The sequence below is a fragment of the Lissotriton vulgaris genome, chromosome 1_1 (genome assembly GCF_964263255.1).
Source record: "Lissotriton vulgaris chromosome 1_1, aLisVul1.2, whole genome shotgun sequence".
NCBI classification, from domain to species: domain Eukaryota; kingdom Metazoa; phylum Chordata; class Amphibia; order Caudata; family Salamandridae; genus Lissotriton; species Lissotriton vulgaris.
The window spans coordinates 1558447073-1558468014 of NC_141685.1; the positions used below are offsets into that span (position 1 = coordinate 1558447073).

At 41.9% G+C, this 20942-nt stretch overlaps 1 protein-coding gene across 1 annotated transcript in view; it reads left to right on the forward strand.

The window, feature by feature from the left end:
• Nucleotides 1–20942, forward strand: part of LOC147750805 (sodium-coupled monocarboxylate transporter 1-like) — a 277140-nt gene that overhangs the window by 137133 nt on the left and 119065 nt on the right. The window contains exons 5-6 of the mRNA XM_086918021.1: nt 2404–2558; nt 13211–13351. Of these exons, the coding sequence (XP_086774147.1) occupies nt 2404–2558; nt 13211–13351 (296 nt within the window). The remainder of the gene's footprint in view (nt 1–2403; nt 2559–13210; nt 13352–20942) is intronic.

Consider the following 20942-nt stretch of genomic DNA (forward strand, 5'->3'; position numbering starts at 1 on the left):
GATGTGATCTTAAATCTAATCTTTTTAAATAATTCTCTACTCTTGAATTTAATATGGCAGGTGTCCAGGTCCTTCACAAATTAAATGGGGTGACGCCAGTTCTCAGGATAAAGACCATGCAGCATGCTTGCTGATACAATTAGCCATGCTGGCCCAGTAGAAGAGGCACCAGTCAGGAAGTGCCCATCGACCTTCAATTATTGGGAGTTTAAAACATTTTAAAGAACTCTGCTCTTTCTTCTCCGTCTATATAAATCTTGTAATTATGGAATCTGTTGTTTTAAAGTACCTGTGAGGAATGTAAAATGGCAGTGAACGAAAAAGACATATTTTAGATTCCGATTACTGGGGATGTTTCTAAGTAAAAGTCTAACATGTGGCGCCATATATAGAGCATAAAAAACAGGTGAGAGCTGACAGCCTTGTCGAGTTCTGCATGAAATAGGAATAACAGGTGTTAATTTCTGATGTATTTTAACAGGAGCTTCCTGAGCCTTATACATAGCCTTAACCAAATTAATAAATCTATAACTGAAGTTAAATTGTGAAAGTAATTCCCAAAGGAACTTCCAGGATACACAATCAAATGCTTTCTCAGCATCGAGTAGAATGGTGTTAAGAGGTTTCTAGAGAGTCTCAGCATGCTCTATTTTAATGCAGTAGTAACATCCGTATGCTAGGTCAAATCCTTCCCTGGGATGAAACTATGATGTTCAGGAGATACAAGCTGAGAAATGATGCTAATGACCCGATTGGCCAGAAGCCTAATAGATATTTTAGAGTCGGCATTGAGAAGTGAAATAGGTTGGTATGAGCTACACTCTGTTGTATCTTTGTTTTTCAAAGAAATATTGGAGTGGTGGCTTCATTTCAGGAGGATAGACCCCTCCGGTGTTATGAAATTCTTTTAGCACTTCCAAAAAATTTGGCTTAATTATAGGTGTAAAGATTTTATATACTCACAATGGAATGTAGCCCGCCACTGGCGCTTTTCCTGAAAGTAGTCTGGCGATAACCCATCTAAGCTCATTTGCTGAGAATTTAACATCAAGCAAATCTCTATCACTTGTTGTTAGTTTAGGTAAGTCTAAAGAGCCCAATAGATACTGTTAGCACTCCATCCCAGTTCCTCCTGCTACAGACCTGAGTAATAGGTCTTAAAGATAGAAGAGATCGCGGAATGTTGAGCACAAACTCTCCCTGCAGCATCTTGGATTCGTTTAATCACAGTGCGTGGCATGTCACCCAGTACAGCAGCCAGCAGTTTTCCCAATTTTTCTCCCATTGGTGACATCTGCAAACCAATCTGCGTTCAGTCTCATGGTTTATGATGTCACCTGAACCCCTCTATGGAACCATGGAACCTCACATCAATGGATTGAGATGTTCTGGTGATAACATAAATTGCGAAACTGACAAACTTGCAGTTTTTCACTCTCATTTTATTGTATAAACAACTGTGCAGTGGTGGCTCCTCGCAATGGCAGAGGAGTGTCGAACCACTGCGTGGCTCAGAGTCAGCAAATGTAAAATATAACAATGTTCTTGCGTCATTTTATTTTGCATTTGTGGGCTCTTAGCCAGCGTTGTAGGGAGGGGCTGGGCCTAGGCTTGTGAGGGGGAAGAGGAGTACTACGTGCACCCCACTTCCTAAGTTATAAATGGCAAATTTATTTTAGCACTTGCAATGTCTGTGTACCTTTCCCAGCATTACAAAAAAATGTCGCTTTCCAGGCTAAAGGGACATATGAGGGAGAATTCACCGCTCCGCCCCTCAAGTTTTTTTGCTAATAAAATTTTTTAGTTACCATTCGGTTTTGCTTGCCATTTTTTCCCCCAGAACCTACTTGAGCAGTTTTTGTTCATCTGCTTTTCATCTGTAGTTCGCAGACTTTTTAAATTTGAGAAAATTGAGAAACGTTTCAAAAGTTAGAAAATTTGAGTCAGTGAAATTTCAATTCTTGGTTCGTTTTTGTAATCATTATGTCTTACATTCAAATCTTTAATTAATTTGCCCAACATATTATGTCAAATAAAGCTTTCATAGATGATTTCCTGCCTTCGATCCTCAGAGCAAAGGCCTATTACACCAAGGCAAACATATTTTTTTATTGTTCATCTTCAAATGTGTAGTTGAAAATATGAAGACTGGTGAATTTTCTCAAGCTATTTTATGCCCAAAGCTTAGTCTTGCTTGAGGCTCTATGATACTTGTCCAACAAAGAAGAAAGGAATCAGACAAAGAAGCCCCTTTTCTGGCTGATGTTACCTTTTTCAATATTCACATACAATTTGGAACAGGTGAAAAGTTTGGTAAAAATTTGCAACATCATTCAATTTTATATCAATGATAAATTGACTTTGTTTAACACTTATGATAACTCAAAATCGTATGTTTTGTAGGGTGGCATAAAAGCCGTTGTGTGGACTGATGTGTTCCAGATCGTGATCATAGTGGCCGGCTTTATAGCAGTTATCATCAGAGCTGTGGTGGTGCAAGGGGGAATCAATCGCATAATAGAGGATTCTTACCAAGGAGGAAGATTGAAATTTTGGGAGTAAGTTTTGTAATACTTGAAATTGGAAATTGCATGTAATTAACCTGTATGCAACCAATGAGAAAACAAAATACATTTCATATGTCAACTGTTAAAAGGATATTGTCACTCCAAAATCGCCTGTGGAATAGAATTGTAACTGAATTACTAAAACAGACAGTACTTTACTCTTTTCACGGAACAAACTTTCGCTGCATTCCGTTCTTATGAAGATTGGCAGGGTGTTCCAGATTTTGGCCGCCAAGTGCCTGCAAGAGCGGGCTCCTATACGGGCGTTGAAAATTCTTGGATTATGGCAATTCCCCCTCCTCTTTGGCCTATCCTATCTTGCCTGACTGGGCGGTAGCCGTTTGGGATGGCATCTATCACATCCGGTTTTGAGTTTTTATTAAGCCATGTTTCAGTCAGGAACAAGGCGTCCAATGATTTCTCCCTTAGTAGGTCATGTATCTCATGCTTGTGTTTAGCCATAGACCTGCAGTTTAATAGTGCCAACTGTGCTTCTGGCTACCTAGTGGTATGTGTTTCGCAGCTAAATATTGCATTGCAGTGCCTGCATGTTAGTGCCATGTTGTCTACCTGTATTTTATGTCTACATGTTGTACTAATGGGTTTATTCAGTTTTAATAGTACCTCTTTGGAGTGCTTGATCCTCTCTAAAGTCCCCTCAGAGCCAGGGTTTCTGGTCCCTGGTCCCTTTTGGGGCACGGACGGGCGCAGACAGGCTTGCCTTTGGGAATGTGCTGCTCGGTCACAGGCACATTGGTTTAAGTAGGGGGGAGGTTGAGGCAGAAGGAGCTCCTCTGCCCGCTAGATCGGAAACGACAGGCTCTGCTCCGCCCTCCACGCAAACGGCACACAGCCAGGGTGGACCGGGGCAGGCAGGCTAAATGCAATGAGTGTCACAGTTCTCAGCCATACGTTGTGTAATATAAGCTTTAGTGCAAAGAAGCCAGTGCAATTAGAGTATTTTAAAAAGTATGTTAAAAACCAAATATTTTAGAGACTGTAGTGCACACTCTGCAGTCTCAACTTGAGTGTCTCTGCGCGTTCAATCCCTCCTCGGTTTTTAGTAGGCAATCAGGTGGAAGGAGTGCCTCTGCCCGCTAGACTAGAAATGACAGGCTCTGCTCCGCCCTCCACGCAAACGGCACACAGCGGGGGTGGACCGGGTCAGGCAGGCTAAATGCGGTGAGTGTCACAGTTCTCAACTGTACGTTGTTCAAAATAAGCTTTAGTGCAAAGAAGCTAGTGCAATCAGAGTATTTTAAAAAGTATGTTAAAAACCAAATATTTCAGAGACCGTAGCGCACACTCTGCAGTCTCCCCTTGAGACTGCATATTACTTGTTATTTTTTTATCAAGACAGACAATATCATTACAAGGACACAAACTGAATATAAGAAACACAAATCTAATATAAATTTAGAGGCAGAAATAAGGAAAAAAAATGAAAATGTTATTACTAAAATGAAAGAATAAAAAACTAAATTATAATCACCACAAACTGTTTGTTTTAAATTTTAACAAAACCGAAATTGAATTAACTCAAAATCCTTTGCCTTCTAACAACGCAGGATAAATACACCATGTTTTCATTAACACACACATTTTCGTTCAAATATGTTTTTCAAGAAGGAAAAAATGTGAGTCCAAAACTCTTTTTTAGCAATCCGTATTCCCCAAAAATCTTTAATCATGACTCAACTGATTCATCCCATGCTATTGTGTCCATTTTTCTCTTTGTACACCAAATTCTGCAAAAGGTTGTTCAAGCATTGCTCTTCTTTTGGTAGATCAAGTGATATGCTTGTGGGCCATTATGAAAAAGACCTCCCAAAGATTTCAGCACTTTTTTCAAGTGTTGTATTTTTGGAGAGTTTCAAGCTATCCAGTACCTAAATTTAGTTCTCTTGCTTTGATGATGTATCCAAAGAGGGTGGCCTGTGGATCAGCTGACTTTGAATAGTACTGAATTTGAAATCCATACTATGAGGGTCCAATTTAGATCTTGGCAGACGGGTTACTCCGTCACAACAGTGACGGATATCCTATCCACCGAAATATAAATCCCTTTATGTCCTGTGGGATATCCGTCACCGTTGTGAAGGAGTAACCCACCCACCGAAATCTAAACCAGACCCTTAGTCAAAATATTGCAAAAACAATTCATATTGTTGTTCTCAAAGATCACCAGTCATAATGTGACCCATCAGAGCAGTGATAGACAAAGGCAGAAGCTTCTGTCCTGTCACACTGTAACCGTAAACTCTCCATGGCTGTGTGCCTGGGTGGCACAGTTTTGCAATTGTTAATCTCTTCTCTATTGGATGGGAAGCAAGCTTCATCAATCTTCATGTTGTATCTTGAACGTTCACCTCAGAGTTGTGACTGAGCATAAGAGGATGACCCATTTTAGCTTTTCGCAATGACCGCATAAATATGGAAAATATGTATACTAACATTAATGATATGTGATGTATTTCTTATGTGAGCATTTTGAGTATCTGATATGGCTTTAGCTCTTGTGGAACCCAATTCCAAATAGGCGGTCAAAGGTTTTTTACCTCTGCTCTAGTTTTTATTCAAAGCCTGCACCCAATGGTAGTGTTGATGATGTCCACCAGGTTCCTTCTCTAAATATTTTCTGATTCTACCAAGATTAGGCTACAAATAGGTAGAGATCTTGGTGCATCAATGATAGACTCAAAGGCCTGTGTTATGTGACGACACATTGAAAGCTTTAGAATTGTACTTTTTCACTGCAATATAGTGTCATAGATCTGACCCAAGAATCTCTTGTCAGAGAATAGTGGTCTTTGGTTTAGGGCAGTGCTTCGCTGATGTTCATTTTCTGTTGAATATCCAGTTGGCTTTGGACACACAGGGCCTTTATTACCTTAGGATGCTATTCCATCCCTTAATTTCTGAAGGGCACTCAGTTTTTTGTCATACCCATATAATGTAAATTACTATATTCCAGTCATCTCTGGATGGCCCAGAAGACAACTGCATGATTGTGGATAATCATGAAACATTTAGAACACATTATCCCATGTTTTTGTGTATTGTTGGAAACTGCCTCCTGCCTTGTGCATTAACTTTCATACATTGAAGAGTAGACGTATTGGACAGCTTCTTTTCATATTCGCAAACAGACTCAGTAATGATTCACAGTCTACTTCAGAGCCTAAAAAGACAACTAAAGATTGCTGCATCAAGACTTTAATTTCTCTATTTGTTGATTGCTGAAATTCTGAGAAGTTGGTCCAAATTTAAGAAAACTGTTCATTCTGTAGGTTGTTTCGCCCAATGAATGAGGACATTACATATAACTTGTTTAGGTTGAATTTTTTAGCTCCTAGAAACACTGGTTACAGCCGCTATCTCTGGTGTTAGAACTGTTAAGGAGGTAGTAAATGTTGTTTTCTCCATCAAAAAATCTCCAGTTAATAGGCAGGTTGATACATTTTCTGGGAAGATACTTTTTTATATTTAAAAAAGTAAAATACCCTACACATAGTGGAAGCATTTGTTGCTTGGATTGCTTCATGTTTTAATTTCAGCTAAGGTGGATAGTTAGATTTTGAAAAGTGCTTATCATATTTCTTCAGTTATTTTAATTAGACCAGCAATAAATGATTGAGTTGAATTTGCATGGCAAATTTAATCTTCTGCCTCACTAACATCTTAGTCATGGTCAATAACATTTAACACTACTACGCAACTAATGGTCTCAGATCTTCAAAAGGCGATTTTGTCAAAATTCTGGCATTCTGGAAAGGGGCCAGGGAATTCTAAGTATGGCCGCCTTATTTTGTAAATCTTTCCCTCATGAAATGAAAACAACACGTCATCATGTTCACGTTCATAATCCCATGAAAACTAGTCTATCTTTTAGACATGGGCCTTTAGTCGCTGGCATGATAAGGTGTTTGCAATGAAGTGCAGTGTTAAAGAAAGTAAAATATCAGTGGATTTTCGAACTGAACTATGGAGTCCAGCTTTCTGAGATTGGCTTGAAGGTTGCTCCATAAACGCTTACACAAGGTGAATAAAGAGTGAGCTCCCATAGTGAATGAGTTACAAGGAGCTCAACACCAAACATTATGCTAAAAGGACAAGGGGTTTCATAAATGGAAATCAGATTATGAAGATTACTTGGGCAACGACCAGCACGAGATTTCCAGATCTGGAAAACTTATTTCAAAGTCACTCCATCAGCAACTGTACCGGTGAAGCTTTATTGAAAGAACATTTATTGTCCATTGGTCAATGATGCGCACGTTGATGCTTAAGCAGATTTTTATTAGACATGCAACATTGTTGAATTAGCTTACTTATGAATTACCAGTAATGGTCACATGGAATTATGTTAACAACTTGTTTAGTCCAGAAATGATCCAGCAGATATTTCTGCATATGTAGTTGATTCTCGGGACACTCTTCAGGAGTTCATCAAGGAGAAAGCTAAGATTTCAACAGTATACTGGCCAAAGGTACCTTTTTCTCGGTGGATTGCAGATGCATTCCCTTGCAATACTGAGACTAGGCACAAGAAAGATAACCACTGTCTTCCGAACATTAAGTTGTAACCGGCCTGTTGATTCTGAAGAAGATACTCAACTAGATCATTGACTTTCCCAGGATCAGAATTATCTTTCACCAGAATTTGAGTGCAACCAGCATAAAAATGAAAAGGAAGATTAAAGTGCACAGTGCCAAATGTTACATTACATAGAGATGAAAGGTCTTCTGTAAACCTGTTAAAGAGTTCTATTTTTTTGTTTTGCTTTTGGCACATAAGCCCAGTTTGATGTGCAAGCTGAAAACCCACTCACAGATGCCAAAGCCTCATCTGAAAGTTGACCAAAGTTGACCCTCCCTCCTAAAGAAATCCTGAAGGAAGTATTTAACAGAATTGTAAAGCCAAACCTCCAGTCATAATTTAAGATCAATAGAATGAAGAAAAGGAACATGTTCCATTTCATTGAGTTTTTCTTCCCCTTCTTTCTTTCCCAAATTGAGATATGAAGGCGTTTGAGATGAAGGCGCTTCTGAAACTTACTTGTTCTGGTAAAGTGATACAAGTAATGTGAACTATAATAATGTTTAGAGGTGTACATGTCTGCACAGGGGATACACAACGTAACTTTATTTGCAAATAGCAAATGGTAACAATCCAAGCATGTTTTGTGTTTTTAAACTATATGTGCTAGCAGCAGGAGACAATTGATCAAATTATACAATCACACATTATAAACTTATTTGTATTTTAGTATTTTTTCAAGGCACTGACCTGTACCTACGAGTTAAGCCATGCGGAGCATGGTCATTCTGTTAAATAAAATAAAAACATACATTTTCCAATGGCCTGGAATTTCCAAGCTGTAATCTTGTTACGCAGATGTTAATTCACCAAGGACTATCCTTCTTGTGTTTTATTGTGGGTCATGGCTTCCTAGAGTTAATAAGTGTAAAAGATACTGAGCAGGAATGTTGGCACCACATTTACTTTCAAGCACCTAGTTAGTCATTCATAGTTTTGAGGAGCAGGAGCACCGCTATATATTAGCAGTGCTCCCACTCCCCAATCTTATGGCTCCCTCCCTCCCTCCCTTAATTTACTGTCAGGGGCTTTCCTGTGGCAGAACCTCAGCTTGCTCAGCCATTGAAACTTATACCATGACAGACCCTTTATCAGATGGCTGACAGGTCATTAAGACTGCCAGACAGACAGCACTGTGAAACAAAGGCGGGGAAATTGCTTTATAGTCCACACACACAATGAGAAACATCTGTATTCGCCAGAGTCATTGATTTGTTTGCAAGAGTTTACTCTTGAAAATTATTTTATCAAGCAGCTGTCTCAAGCATTGGGCCTGCTCAGCAAACCTTCACTGCCTTCAGTGGAGTAGTGGCTCCACTGAAGGCATCAAGATTCCTTCTTACCTATTGGGAATCTCTAAATATGCTCGGAGGTCCTTTGCCAAGGGAATGGAAGCATACCCTCAGCCGACCTAGTTGCTCCACTACTTTCTAAACCAGGCTCCTAAAAGGTTTTCTGCCCACCATTAGGCCAGTAATTAGAACCTAATTGTAGTATCATGCAATATTTTAGAAGGCAACCCTTTTGCCTCCAAAGGACTCTGTAGAGCTGCAACATTGGTGTCAGAGTGCAATGACATGAAAGTCATGTTCTCAGTTATACGCAGCAGAATAAAGAAATGTAATACTAAGCTCCGTGTGTGGCGTGGTTACTAGCCGGTACCCAGGCTGGGAAGGTGCTGTAAATGGAGATGCGATAGGGGATAAGAAACCAGAAGAAAGACCGTGCTCACCCAGAGAGTTTGCTGTGGTCCAGGAAAACTGCTTGTGAATGCCACGTATGTGGCTGTTGAGGATCGGAGTCAACGCTTCAGGCATGTGGAGTCAGAGTGCAACTCTAGTCGCTGTACAGCCCTTGAAGACAATGGACACATTGCAAAGAATTTACACATTGATGGTCGTAAAAAGGATGGTCAAGCCATACATAAAGGTACCGCGCTGCCACACAAGATAAAGTTGTACATTATATGGAGTGATACTGCAAAAGGTGATTATGTACTGATGCAGGCAGAAGTGCGGGTTGGCAGAACAAGCAAGAAAGAGTTATATTGTCATTGCACTTACTAGCGCCTCGATACGTGGAGCTTTACATCCTCAGTACCAGGCGATGAGGCCCAAGAAGAATCAAGAGTGTTATGCTTACTGAGCTGCCGGATACCTAAAGTGGCCCACCACCAAAGGTGCCAGGTGATGGCTCAGAACAACTACAGAGGTCCCCAGTAAGTAAAGGATTTCAATGAAGACAGGGGAGAAAGGCATTGCCTCCCAGATTGTCCATGACAACTCTGAGGCTGGTCCATCACAAGGCCTCAGAAATAGAATGAATGCCACAGGCTCAAATGGACAACTGACAGAAGCAGAAAGAGCTATACCCTCAAGGTTAGCCACTCCCATAATTGGTTACCATGCTGCCAACTTTTTGCAATCACCACCACCACCTATCGATACCACCAAAAAACTAAACATTGGTGCCAGATGGTCTGCGTGGATAGAGACATTTGATGATTTCATTGATGCACTTAAAGAGACTGGTAACAAAAAGATTTTCCAGTATCTTAACAAATCTTGCTGGTGATGGTGTGAAAGAAGTTGGAACTGGAAGAAGATTGCAGGTACATTACAACAATTTATACACACGTTGGTCTGGGGGTATGACACCCGATCCTGCTAAAGTACAAGAGCTGTCTAATGCTGATCCCACACAAGATGTTTCTGTGATATGTTCATTTCTTGGCATGGCCAGTTACTGTTCAAGATACATACGAGGCTTTGCGAAGATGAGCGCTATCTTACGAGAGTTAGCAAAGAAAATATTTCATTCAGGTAGTCACAGGAATGTGAAAGAAGTTTCAAGAAAATCAAAAAAGTCATTGAAACGGGTACTTAAATAGCCAATTTCAATTAAAATTTTCAGAGAGAAGTTGTTGTTAATGCTAGACCTTTTGGCTTAGATGCTATCCTGGCAGAGCACAGCGGACACTCCCATGCTCGAAAGCATATTTGGGCATATGCCAGGAGAAGTTTGTCCCAAACAGAAGATGTTTTCTCTCCATCCGAGAAAGAAAGTTTGGCCATGGTACGGGCTTGTGAAAATTTGCATATAATCCTGTATGGGAAGCTGTTTATTCTGGTAACTGAGCATCAAGCTTTACTGATTAACTTTGGCAATCCAAAAACCAAGATGGATCCTCGCATCGAACGATGGGGACTCTGATTACAAGAGTATGATGACACCATTGTACATCGTCCAGGGAAGGATCAAAACCTTGCAGGTTACTTTTCAAGAGTACCTATATAAGGTCAAGGTACTTCATCCAAGACGGCTAAAGCCTACATTAATTTCATTGTAAAGTCAAATACGCCAGCTGCCATATCGTTAGCCGAGATCATCATTTCCACGACCCATGATAGTGACACGCTGAAGTTGAAAGATATCACATCAGTCATGGAACTGACATGCTCAACCTCTCATCAATGATGGTGAATAACAAAAGTACAAAAATGTTAAAGATGAACTGTCTGTAATTCAGGAAGGAGTTATAATGCAAGGGTCGTAATCCTTACTCTGAAGAGTTTAAAATAGAAGATAATCTTAGTGGCTAGAGAAGGGCATTGTGGTATTGTTGCCACCAAGAGAGCTCTCCGAGATTGAGTCTGGTTTCCATGTTTAGATGAGAAGGTTAAAGAGGCACTCAGGGCCTTTCATCTATGTAACTGCCTCTCTATGAACATTACTTGACATACTGTTACCATGTCAGAACACCCTAAGCATGCATAGGAGAGTATAGCCATCGATTTCTTTGGTCCAATCAACAATGGACCATATTTGATGGTAATTGTGGATGAGTACGCCGAGTTCTATTAATGGAGGATCTCTCATCCACAACTCATGAGTGAGTCAATGAGAGACTTGACTGCATTCTTGCAACTTGGGGTGTTCCAGTCACTTTGAAGTCTGATAATGGTCCACCGTTCAACAGTAGAGAATTCAAGGATTTTCTGGAGCCTCTGAACATAAAGCATCAGATGAGTACACCTTTGTGGCAAAAGACCAATGGTCTTGTGGAGCGTTTTATGAGTCTGTTAAAGAAAGCAGTACCACGATCAAATCTGGAGAGGTTCAATTTGCAAACTGTGTTGTCTTCCACCTACGAGCCTATCGTTCAGCACCTCACTTGACCATGGGCAAAAGTCCTGCGACTTTGATGTTCCAGAGAACAGTGACAGCCAAGTTACCCTAATAGACCATCAAAAGAGAAGGAGGTGATATTTCAACTCAAATGAAGGCCTTGATTAATAAAGAAAAGATGAAAGCCTCTGCTGACAGGAGGCGACATGCAAAGAACATTAACATAACATGTGTATTTGTAAAGCGCACGTTCACCAGCAGGTAACCTGAATAACAGATGCTTATTGTTACCCAATGGTATTAATTTTATCACCCTCAGATGGATGAATGGCTGAGTTGCCTCACAGGGATTTGAACCTGCAACCATGAGGTCGAAAACAGGCCCCTGCAGAAGACCTGGCTGGGGACCTGGCATTGAATTTAAGACAGGAGCTCTAGTGATCTCCCACCAACTGCAAAGGAGAAAAAGTATGATGCTGCACCTTTCCACGTTTTGCCCGCCAAGGGACATATGGTGACTGGCTGGTGCCCTGGGAAGTCTGTTGCCAGAGACTCTTCTCACTTTCGGCATTTGCATCTTCCTTCTAATTCGGATGGTGAAAGAAAGATTGAACCTAAGAACCCAGCGGCTGCTCTTACTTCTTCACCGTCTTAATTGATCTCTGATAGTGAAGATGACAGCTCCCAGCTTCTAGTAACCAGACTAGGATGAGTAATTTAAGTGCAAAGAAGGTTGATTGAAGAAATGTGAATGTAAATATAAATGAAAAATTAACTTTTTTTACAAATGACCAAATATATACTTATACAATCATAACAATATACAACATTTTGAAAGAGAATTAAAAAGTACTCTGTTCATTGTAGTGCCTTGTGATATACAGAACTAAATAGTAGGACAAGTGATTTAAAATCGATTATAGTTGTCTTGATGACAATGTGATTGTTTTGAAGTCAATTACAAATAAACTAAAGTGTACAGTGCGTTGGTATATGTAGATCTTTGTGGGCCATGTAAACTTCAGAGGCTTATGGTATCAGAGAATAAAATACATATTTTAAAATCAACAGTCATTACATAAACGATCATGCAATTATTTAAAATCTGTTGCAAATAAGCCAGGGTGCATTATGTTAATCGACAGTCATCGCTGTATTTAATGTATTTTTTTAAGCAAGTCCTGCACCACCTTGAAGTATTTGCCAACTATTGCCAGTTCAAATATGTGGTAATTTGTAGAAAAATGTAATTTTTAGTTTAACAGATGGGGAGATGTAGTGTCTGGCAATATTTAAGGACGGAAACCTTTTGGCTCCTATTGGACTCCGCAGAGCTGTGAGGTAGGTGTCAGAGCGCAATGCCATGAAAGTGTGTTTTAGAATGCCGGTTTCCCAGCTACCCGTGGCAGAATAAAGACATACTAAACTCTGTGTGTGACGTGGTTATTGGCGGGTACCCAGGCTTGGAAGATGCTACACTAATCAGAATATGAACACTGCTATTCTCAAACAGCACAATTTGATAACAAGATATGCCTCCTGAATATTGAATCAACAACACCATTGGGACAGAATATCGAGGACAAAAGATCACAACTAAAATATTGACAGGCTAGTATAGATTGTCTATACGTAGCTCCACATATGTGTGCAGATGTGAAGTTAGAAATAGTAAATCTATACTCCCTTATATGCACCTACCTTTTAAGATTTTGTCCCTCGATATTCTGTCCTCCACATTTGTATGCAACAATATTATTAGTGTTGATATTCCGTAGTACAAAAGTGATGTGAGGCTGTTTGTATAATGTCATTAAATATTGGAAGTACATGGCGTACTTAAAATACCCATTGCCATTTGAAATGTACATATCATCTCCCAGCTCTAAAATCTGTTTGTTTATCCTTCAATTAGCTTTCATCCTAGCCCTTTGCAGAGACACACCTTCTGGACGATTCTTGTTGGTGGAACCTTCACCTGGACTACAATCTATGGAGTGAACCAGTCTCAAGTCCAGCGATACATCTCCTGCAAATCCAGATTCCAAGCCAAACTGTAATGTTTATTCACTTTTTTCATGCTTAGCTTTATTTATTTTATATTGTAGTTTAAACTATGCCTTTGTTTGTACAAAGCAATGGGGTGATAGACACAATGGTGGTATTACCCAGGGTTGTGTAGAAAACAAGGGCGTGGAGGGTGGGGAAACAGCAGCAAGGGAGCAGGGTTACAATAGAGATGAGAGATTTGCTGAAGAGAAATAGCCCATCGGAGCCTGTTCACCGCAAAATCCCAGGATCTATCTCCCTAATAGCAATAATCAGCACCACCTCCTGTATATTGCATTACCAGGCAAAGGTGTCTCTGACAAGTTATATTTTGTTGTTGTAGGACCATCTAGCATCTCTGCTTCCACTCCAGAACTGGCCTAGACCAGATCTATAGCTACAGAAATTAATATCACACCGTTTTATACAATACAACATGTAAATCTGAATTCATGGTCGGGTTGCACAAAGTACTATGAAATGTAACTAGCTACTTGCCCAAAGTTTTTGCTGATTCACTTTTTTGTCAATGTTTTCGAAAATACCTACTCATTTGTTTGATAACACAATTAAGGGAATATGTTGTAAAAAATGCAGTGTATCCAGTTATAGCTTACATTTATAGCTAATGTTTGTCACAATCCCTTTCCTAAAGGCAAGCGTCAAGCAGGAGCTACTAGACCCAACTGGGGGAGTTTGGGACATTTATTCCTGATGTTCCGAATATTAATTCTGAGCAACTGGGCCTAGCACCCCTTTAGCAATTGACTCTCAGTAGTAGGGTGGTCCGAGCAGTTCAAGGCTCCCTCAGAAAGGGGGGAGGTAGATACAGTGGTGAACACAGGCTCACAACAAAAAGTATATGCAACAGCGACAATAAATTACTGTCCCTCCAAATACTTACTTTTATAAAAAAAAAACAGAAGCATTGCATTTTATTGCCATCAACGCAAAGGTAAATACTATATTCACACACAAATACACAGTCCCCCTTAGGTCAGGGCTCTAGTGTTTTGTAATCATTCCCTGTGTAGCCTAGTCTCTCCTTGTTCTAGCGAGCATGGTTATTCCCCTTCACTTTAGGCAACCTCCAGGATAAACCGCAGTAGAGGTTTAAGTCTCAATAATCCACTCCCACTCTATTGCCAAAAGTGTTCCAGTGCCAGAGTGCCATCTGGCAAGAAATTTCCAGTGGGGCCGAATAGGCCCAAATTCATTCTTATGGGTACCTGCTGGATTGGAGCATCTGTTGTTCCTGATCACTCCACCTCTGCAGGTATTGGAACAGAAGCGGCTGGTTCCAGTAAGTTCACTGCACGCAGCCGGGCAGGCAGCACCTTGCGATCCCTGAGTTCCTCACATGTAGTCCTGCAACAGCCAGAGGCCTCTTGCGGCCCCTCCTGGCAGGGTAAGTGTTTCAGTCCATCCCTCAATAGAGAAAAGGTGATGTGAAGTGCCTTATGCGGATCGTGTGTCTCGATGTAGGTGTGTGGGGGGGTCCCATGACTGACTCAATCCTCTGGTGACACTTCTGGTCAGGTCGCACTTCTTGCTAGTTTCACTGACACTGGCCCAATCATTACAGTAGATGCCTCCATGGAGGTTCCTTTTGGCTCACCAGCTCTTCGCTGCACTACGCCATGGCCCACTCCACACGGTAATCCATCCATGGCGGAATCTCCTGACATCTTGGATCGCCAAATCCTCACTGCATGAGGGCTCTGGCTTGATAAGCACAGCGATAAGGGTAGTTTCCTTGGTGGCATCCCCTCCTGGCATACAAAGTTGCTGATGCCTCACTGCACACAGGCTCCAGCCCGATCAGTAAGTGATGTCCACTGCTCACTTCATGGCGGCCCTTCACAGGCATATGATGGTCTCCAGCTTTATCCTGCACACGGGCAATGGCCCGATCGGTGCAGCAGCCATTCTTCACACCTTGCTCAGGGAGCCCACTCACCAGTATCCCCTGTGGACATTGCTTCCTCCAATGCTCTTCCCTTCCTCACAGGGCACACTTGTCGCGGCAAGAAGGCAAGCGCTGGGGCTCCAGGCTCCAAGGTAGGGCATCTTGGATTCCTTGGGTGATGTCACCCAGCAGGGAGACTAGCAGGCCTTTGGCCCCAGTCCCAGTCACAAGCAGAGGTCTTGCAGAGTTTCCTCTCCTCACAAAGTCTGATTGGCTGCTTGACAGTTGACAATTTTGGGGGTCTCAAGCTCCCTTTCTTATAGTTCATTTTGAGACACCAAATGTGATTTAAAATCTAAGTTTTGAAGTTTATGTTGGGGGTTTTCTTCCTTTTGAAGTGCCCTCTCCTCTGCCCTTTCTTCCTCTAGAAAGCAGTCTGTCATAGCATAAGCAGCTCCAATGCTGATAGCCCCACAGCACAGGCCATGGAAGTTACTATAGTTCACACCTGGTGTCAAGGACAGTGACATGTGTAACAAACGGATGACCCCAGGACTCAGCTGTGCTCCTTATGATTCCCTTATCAGCCCTATCTCCTTCCTGAAATGTTCACAGACCCTCTTCTTGTGACCTCTCTCTGACTCAGAGAGCAATCTTTGAAGTGTAAGGGGATGATGCAGGGATTCTGCTCATGCACAGAACTATGCACAGGAAACCGGGACCTCAGTGTATTGTGGTGTACCAAAAAGCCACCCCAGTGCCTAGAACCCCAATCCGACTAGCAATAGTGTCTCATCAATTCTCCGTACTACAGCGAAGCTACCAATGATTAGACAACCTAGAACATGCAACTTAGTAAACTCTCAGGAATAGTGGGAAACAAGAAAACTCTTTCGCTTTAACACTCATACGAGTCCACAATGTGAGTAATCAGAGACACTGTATAATTTAAATTGCTTAATTTAACTAACGTGCTCTGAGATGCAGTACAGGAGACAATACTAGCAGAAAAATGCATAAGAATAATATAATCAGCATTCTTACAATTCCATAAAGCACAAAAGGGAAAATCATATTATAATGACAGTGGAAACAGGTCTATAGCACCTTTACCACCCTCCCCATGATGGGAGCTAGTTTATTATAATTATAGAATACCTCTAGGCTTTGTCAGGGGGACCCCATACCTCCAGGATCAGATGCAATGAATCACATTCCAGGAAAATCACAGCTCCTCTTAGATGGAAAGGTTTTCTCCAAGTGCTTTCTCATGCATGTAATGCCATATTAAAAAGCACCTGAGTTTCAGTTTGGCCGCTGTGCCTCATGTTATGTCTATGTGCATGGGACTCTCCAACATGAATCAACAGCACACATTATAATTTGACCTTCAACACGCTGTGCAGACAGACAGCACAGTGTACGGCTAGATATGTGAAAAACAGTTCTCATGTGAAGAAGCACAAGCAGTGGCAAAATGGTGTTTAAGCATATATTTTACTTATGCAAACTTAGCAATGTATGAGGTTAACCCCATATCCTCACTACAGGGAAAGCTCGGTTCCCCCTTCTCCAGTGTGCCTCACCCAGCTTTCAGGAATGTAGCAAAACACAGATCTGTTTGGGGGATTCCTCCACGTCCTTATGTTTCACCATGCAGGCCTGGGTGTCCCAAAATGGAACTCATAGTTTGCTATGTATTGTGCCATTTGCAGGCACGCATACACACAGTACATGCATTTAATATACACACACTGCATAGCAATGTATTGATCGTATACTGCACCACTCACAGGCACACATACACCCAGTACATACATTTAGTATGCAAGCACTGCACGGCGCTATACCCTTCATGTATTGTACCACCTACTGGCACACATACATCCAGCACATGCATTTAACCTGCACACACTGCCCAGTACTACATTATCCTTGTACTGCTGTACCCTTCTCAGGCACACATACTCCGAGCTCAGTTGCACCACTCATGAACTGTACAGCAATTCACAACAATCTGATTTAGGCCAAGAGGTGAATTAAGCACACAGCAGCAGAACTTTGAACGAGTGTGCCTGTAGGCCTCACTCCAGTGACACAGATTAAAAAGACCTGTTAACTCCTGCTGATCACTACACGGTATGCTGCCACCACCGTGCTCGTGCTGCTTAACTCCTGGTAAAGGCAGTGGCCTGCTATGAGAGTAGCACGTCGGAAGCCCGTATTGGCCCAAAAACAATGCAATCCGTGACACAGGCCATTTTCATGGCACATATGCATGATCCATTCTTGCCTATGGCAACAAAAATCAGCATTAGGGATCCAGACATCAGTACAGTTGAGGCACTCAGGGTAGCGGTGCATGTCCCTTACCATGCAGAGAACTTCTCCATTTCAATAATGTTGCAAATGAAACAAGTCAAAAATAGGTACCTGAAGTGAAATACATGAAGTTTTGAAGACAGAGGCAGGCACTTATGTAAGAACTGGTTGGTGTATTACAATGTTGCATAGCCCTAATTAACGAATGTCTGGACTTCTCACTTTAGCTTCTTGTAATTATACATAGCAAACATTTGCTTCACGTCCTATGAAGTATTTCATTTCCATTTATCCTTTGTTCTTGGATAATGTGGGTGTTGCGGGCAGACCGAGTACAGATTTTACTTCAACTGGGGGTGTTCTTTTGGGGGGAGAGGGATCAGGTTCAGCAGCTGCCTGCGTCTACCACAGTTCCTCATACGACTTCGAGTCCAGTCTCTGCGGGCATGCAATTATCCAAGCACCAGAAAACCTGTGGTTGACCATTGCTGCATCCCCAATGGGGTACCATTGATGTCAACTCCTAATTAGGGCCTCTGTTGCAAAAATGTATAGCATATTCATGTATGTCAAAGTGGCGGCTTGATCTGCCAATACAGCTAAGTCCACTGGTATGGGGCAGCTCAATGTGTCCTTGTGTCGTGCTACTAGGTGTCATATCTTTCTTTTGGAACTCCTGTTGGCAAGTGTGCAAAATTGAGTTATCTCATAATGGCTGCACTTTGTAGAAATCCCTAGAATCACATCTTAATAAACCTAAGTGCATCAGGCAATTACCTAAGAACAATCAGGCCTTTTAATAACACAATAGAGTAGCATCTGAGCCGTCTGTCAAAACGGACCCACATAGCTTGTGTGTCAGTGCTTTGTAAGACTTCTTGCTCCAAGCTTCATAACTCCATTTATGAATAGATTTGCCTATCAAAGCATAGGAGAAGCACAAAGATGGACAAATTGGCCAATAAAGATTATCAAAGACCTGTTTGTTTTCTAGCTATTCATCAAGTGAGAGGCATAAAGACATATACAGCGTCCAGGGTGCAGATGCAGTGGAAGGGCAAATGAGTAGCATCCACAAACAGAATAACAGATGACTCTAAGAGTGGCACTGCTAGGCTAGGGTTACAAATAAGGTCATTGTTTTCATAAGGAGGTTTACTTACTACAGTTCAGTTCAGAAGAAAATATTTTCTGTCAATAAGATCTCAAGTGAAATAGTCTTATTGCAGCAGAAGATCAATTGAATTTTGCTTTGTTTTATATTCACTGCACTGGGTCCAAATCACTCTACATTTTCTCTCTTTAATCCCTTTCTCAAATTTTAATATCTATTCACACCCATAGAGGTTTTGCTCCTCCGGTGGATCTTATTAATCGCATTGAGGGGTGAGGAATTGGTATGTCCCCGATTGATTACCCAATGAGGACAAATTAATTGGTTAATCACTCTCAAACTGGAAATCAAATTCAAATAAATCACTCTCATGATCATACTTTAATGTTAATATAATCACAGGAACCCAGAACCTCCTAAAGAAGTTCAGTTGGGCCTAAATCATACAAACCAACAACTCTGCTGCAGCAGTTTAAATAAATAACTAATTAATCTGGTGTTCTTAGATTAAACTACGACTGTCCCCGTTATGCATTAGAATCTAAGCTATTATATGCCTGATCTTTGTCGAAAGATCATTTCAAGTTACAATTTAAAGAATCCTCAGACAATGAGGGTCGAATTTAGTTATTGTATTAGCAATTTTGAATTCTAATCAATATTTAGCATTTTAACCCCTCCCATGCTCGTGACGGAACCGTTCCGTCACAAGCCTTGGGTGGGCTGTGCTGGTGACGGAACGGTTCCGTCACGGCCCTCTCGCCGCGCCTGCGCGGCGCAAAATCCGCGCCTGCGCTAACGTTCTGAAGCGCGGGCGGGGCCGTGACGGAACCGTTCCGTCACAAGCACAGCTCACCCGTGTGCCGTGACGGAGCGGTTCCGCCACGAGCACGGGACCGCCGCACGCCCCCCCACGCGCCTTAGCACTGCGGCAGAATAGCCGCCGCAGTGAAGGGGTTAAACCATAAGTCATGAGTCTTGATAAGTACGTTACAAATTGTAGTGTAAAACCCACACATTAGCAGAAGTAAATCAAGTGGAAATCTTAATGGGAAATCAGGAACCTAGGGGCAGATTTACAAGCCCCTTGCGCCTCTTTTACGCCGCGCTGCGGGGCATTTACAACGTGACACATCTCCCAGATGCGTCACGTTGTTAAGCCCGGAGACAGAAGGAGGCGTCCCTGTGCAGGGGAGGGGGCGTTCTGGTGCAGGAACGCCTCCTAAAAGTGGCTGAATGAAATCTACAAGATTTCACTCAGTCACTTTTGAGCCTATGCTGCATCAAAACCCTGCTCCTGCTTGAAGCAGGCATAAGGATTGACGCAGCATTGGAAAGATAGGGCCCCCCGGAGCATTGCTGGAGCTGCGTCGCTCTTCTGTGCCGTTTTTGCCCCATGCTGCGCCGCATTGTAAATGCGGCGCATCTGTAGTGGCGGAGGCGTGGCGCACAATAACTGGCGCATCCCATCTGATATGCAGGGATGCGCCAGTTATTTTAAATCTGCCCCATAATATTTAGCCACAGAGTCCATAGAGTTTGTTAAAAAGAGGGAGATTCCTACCACCAATAAAGGCAGAAGGACAATTCAGGAAACTTCTTTAGCATAGGCATATTGTTTGGTCACAATTTAGGATGAGTGAAAAGAGGCAAAGACTGGTGACCCAGTAGGGTGAGTGAGCCTCACTGACATGAGTTCCAAAGATAGCAAGGGAGAGGAAAGTCAGCATCAGCAGCCTCAGTATCGAGGAAATGAGTGCTGCCAAGGGAAAGATGTCTCAAGCCAGAAATCTGAAAGCATGTCTCTGAGAGCATCTGCAGATGTCTGTCAGCATGTGAGTAAAATGTACGAGTGCCTCCAACCAGCCAGTCAGTCGACAAGCCAGACCATCCAGTCAGAAGATCCACAGAACAAGACCAACACGAGAGACCAGACCTAGAGAGCTTCCTTCCAGGGTACTTTCAGTTACATCATTTTTGCTGCATCCAGAGGTGACATCAACCATCACCCCAAAATGGTCTGTCACTCATGTGACCATCATCTGCCCCCAAGATATAAACGAAGATACTTAAGAGAATTTTACCAAATGATTCATGGGAATCGATCACCTGTTTCAGGCACACGTTATTCCACAAAGGAACAATTCAAAATGTGCTTTTCATGTACTGGTGTCAAAAGGTTAGGCTTCCACATATTAGACCATGTCGAAGTGTCATAAAAGTATACTTTAGGCATCAGAAATGTCATATGAA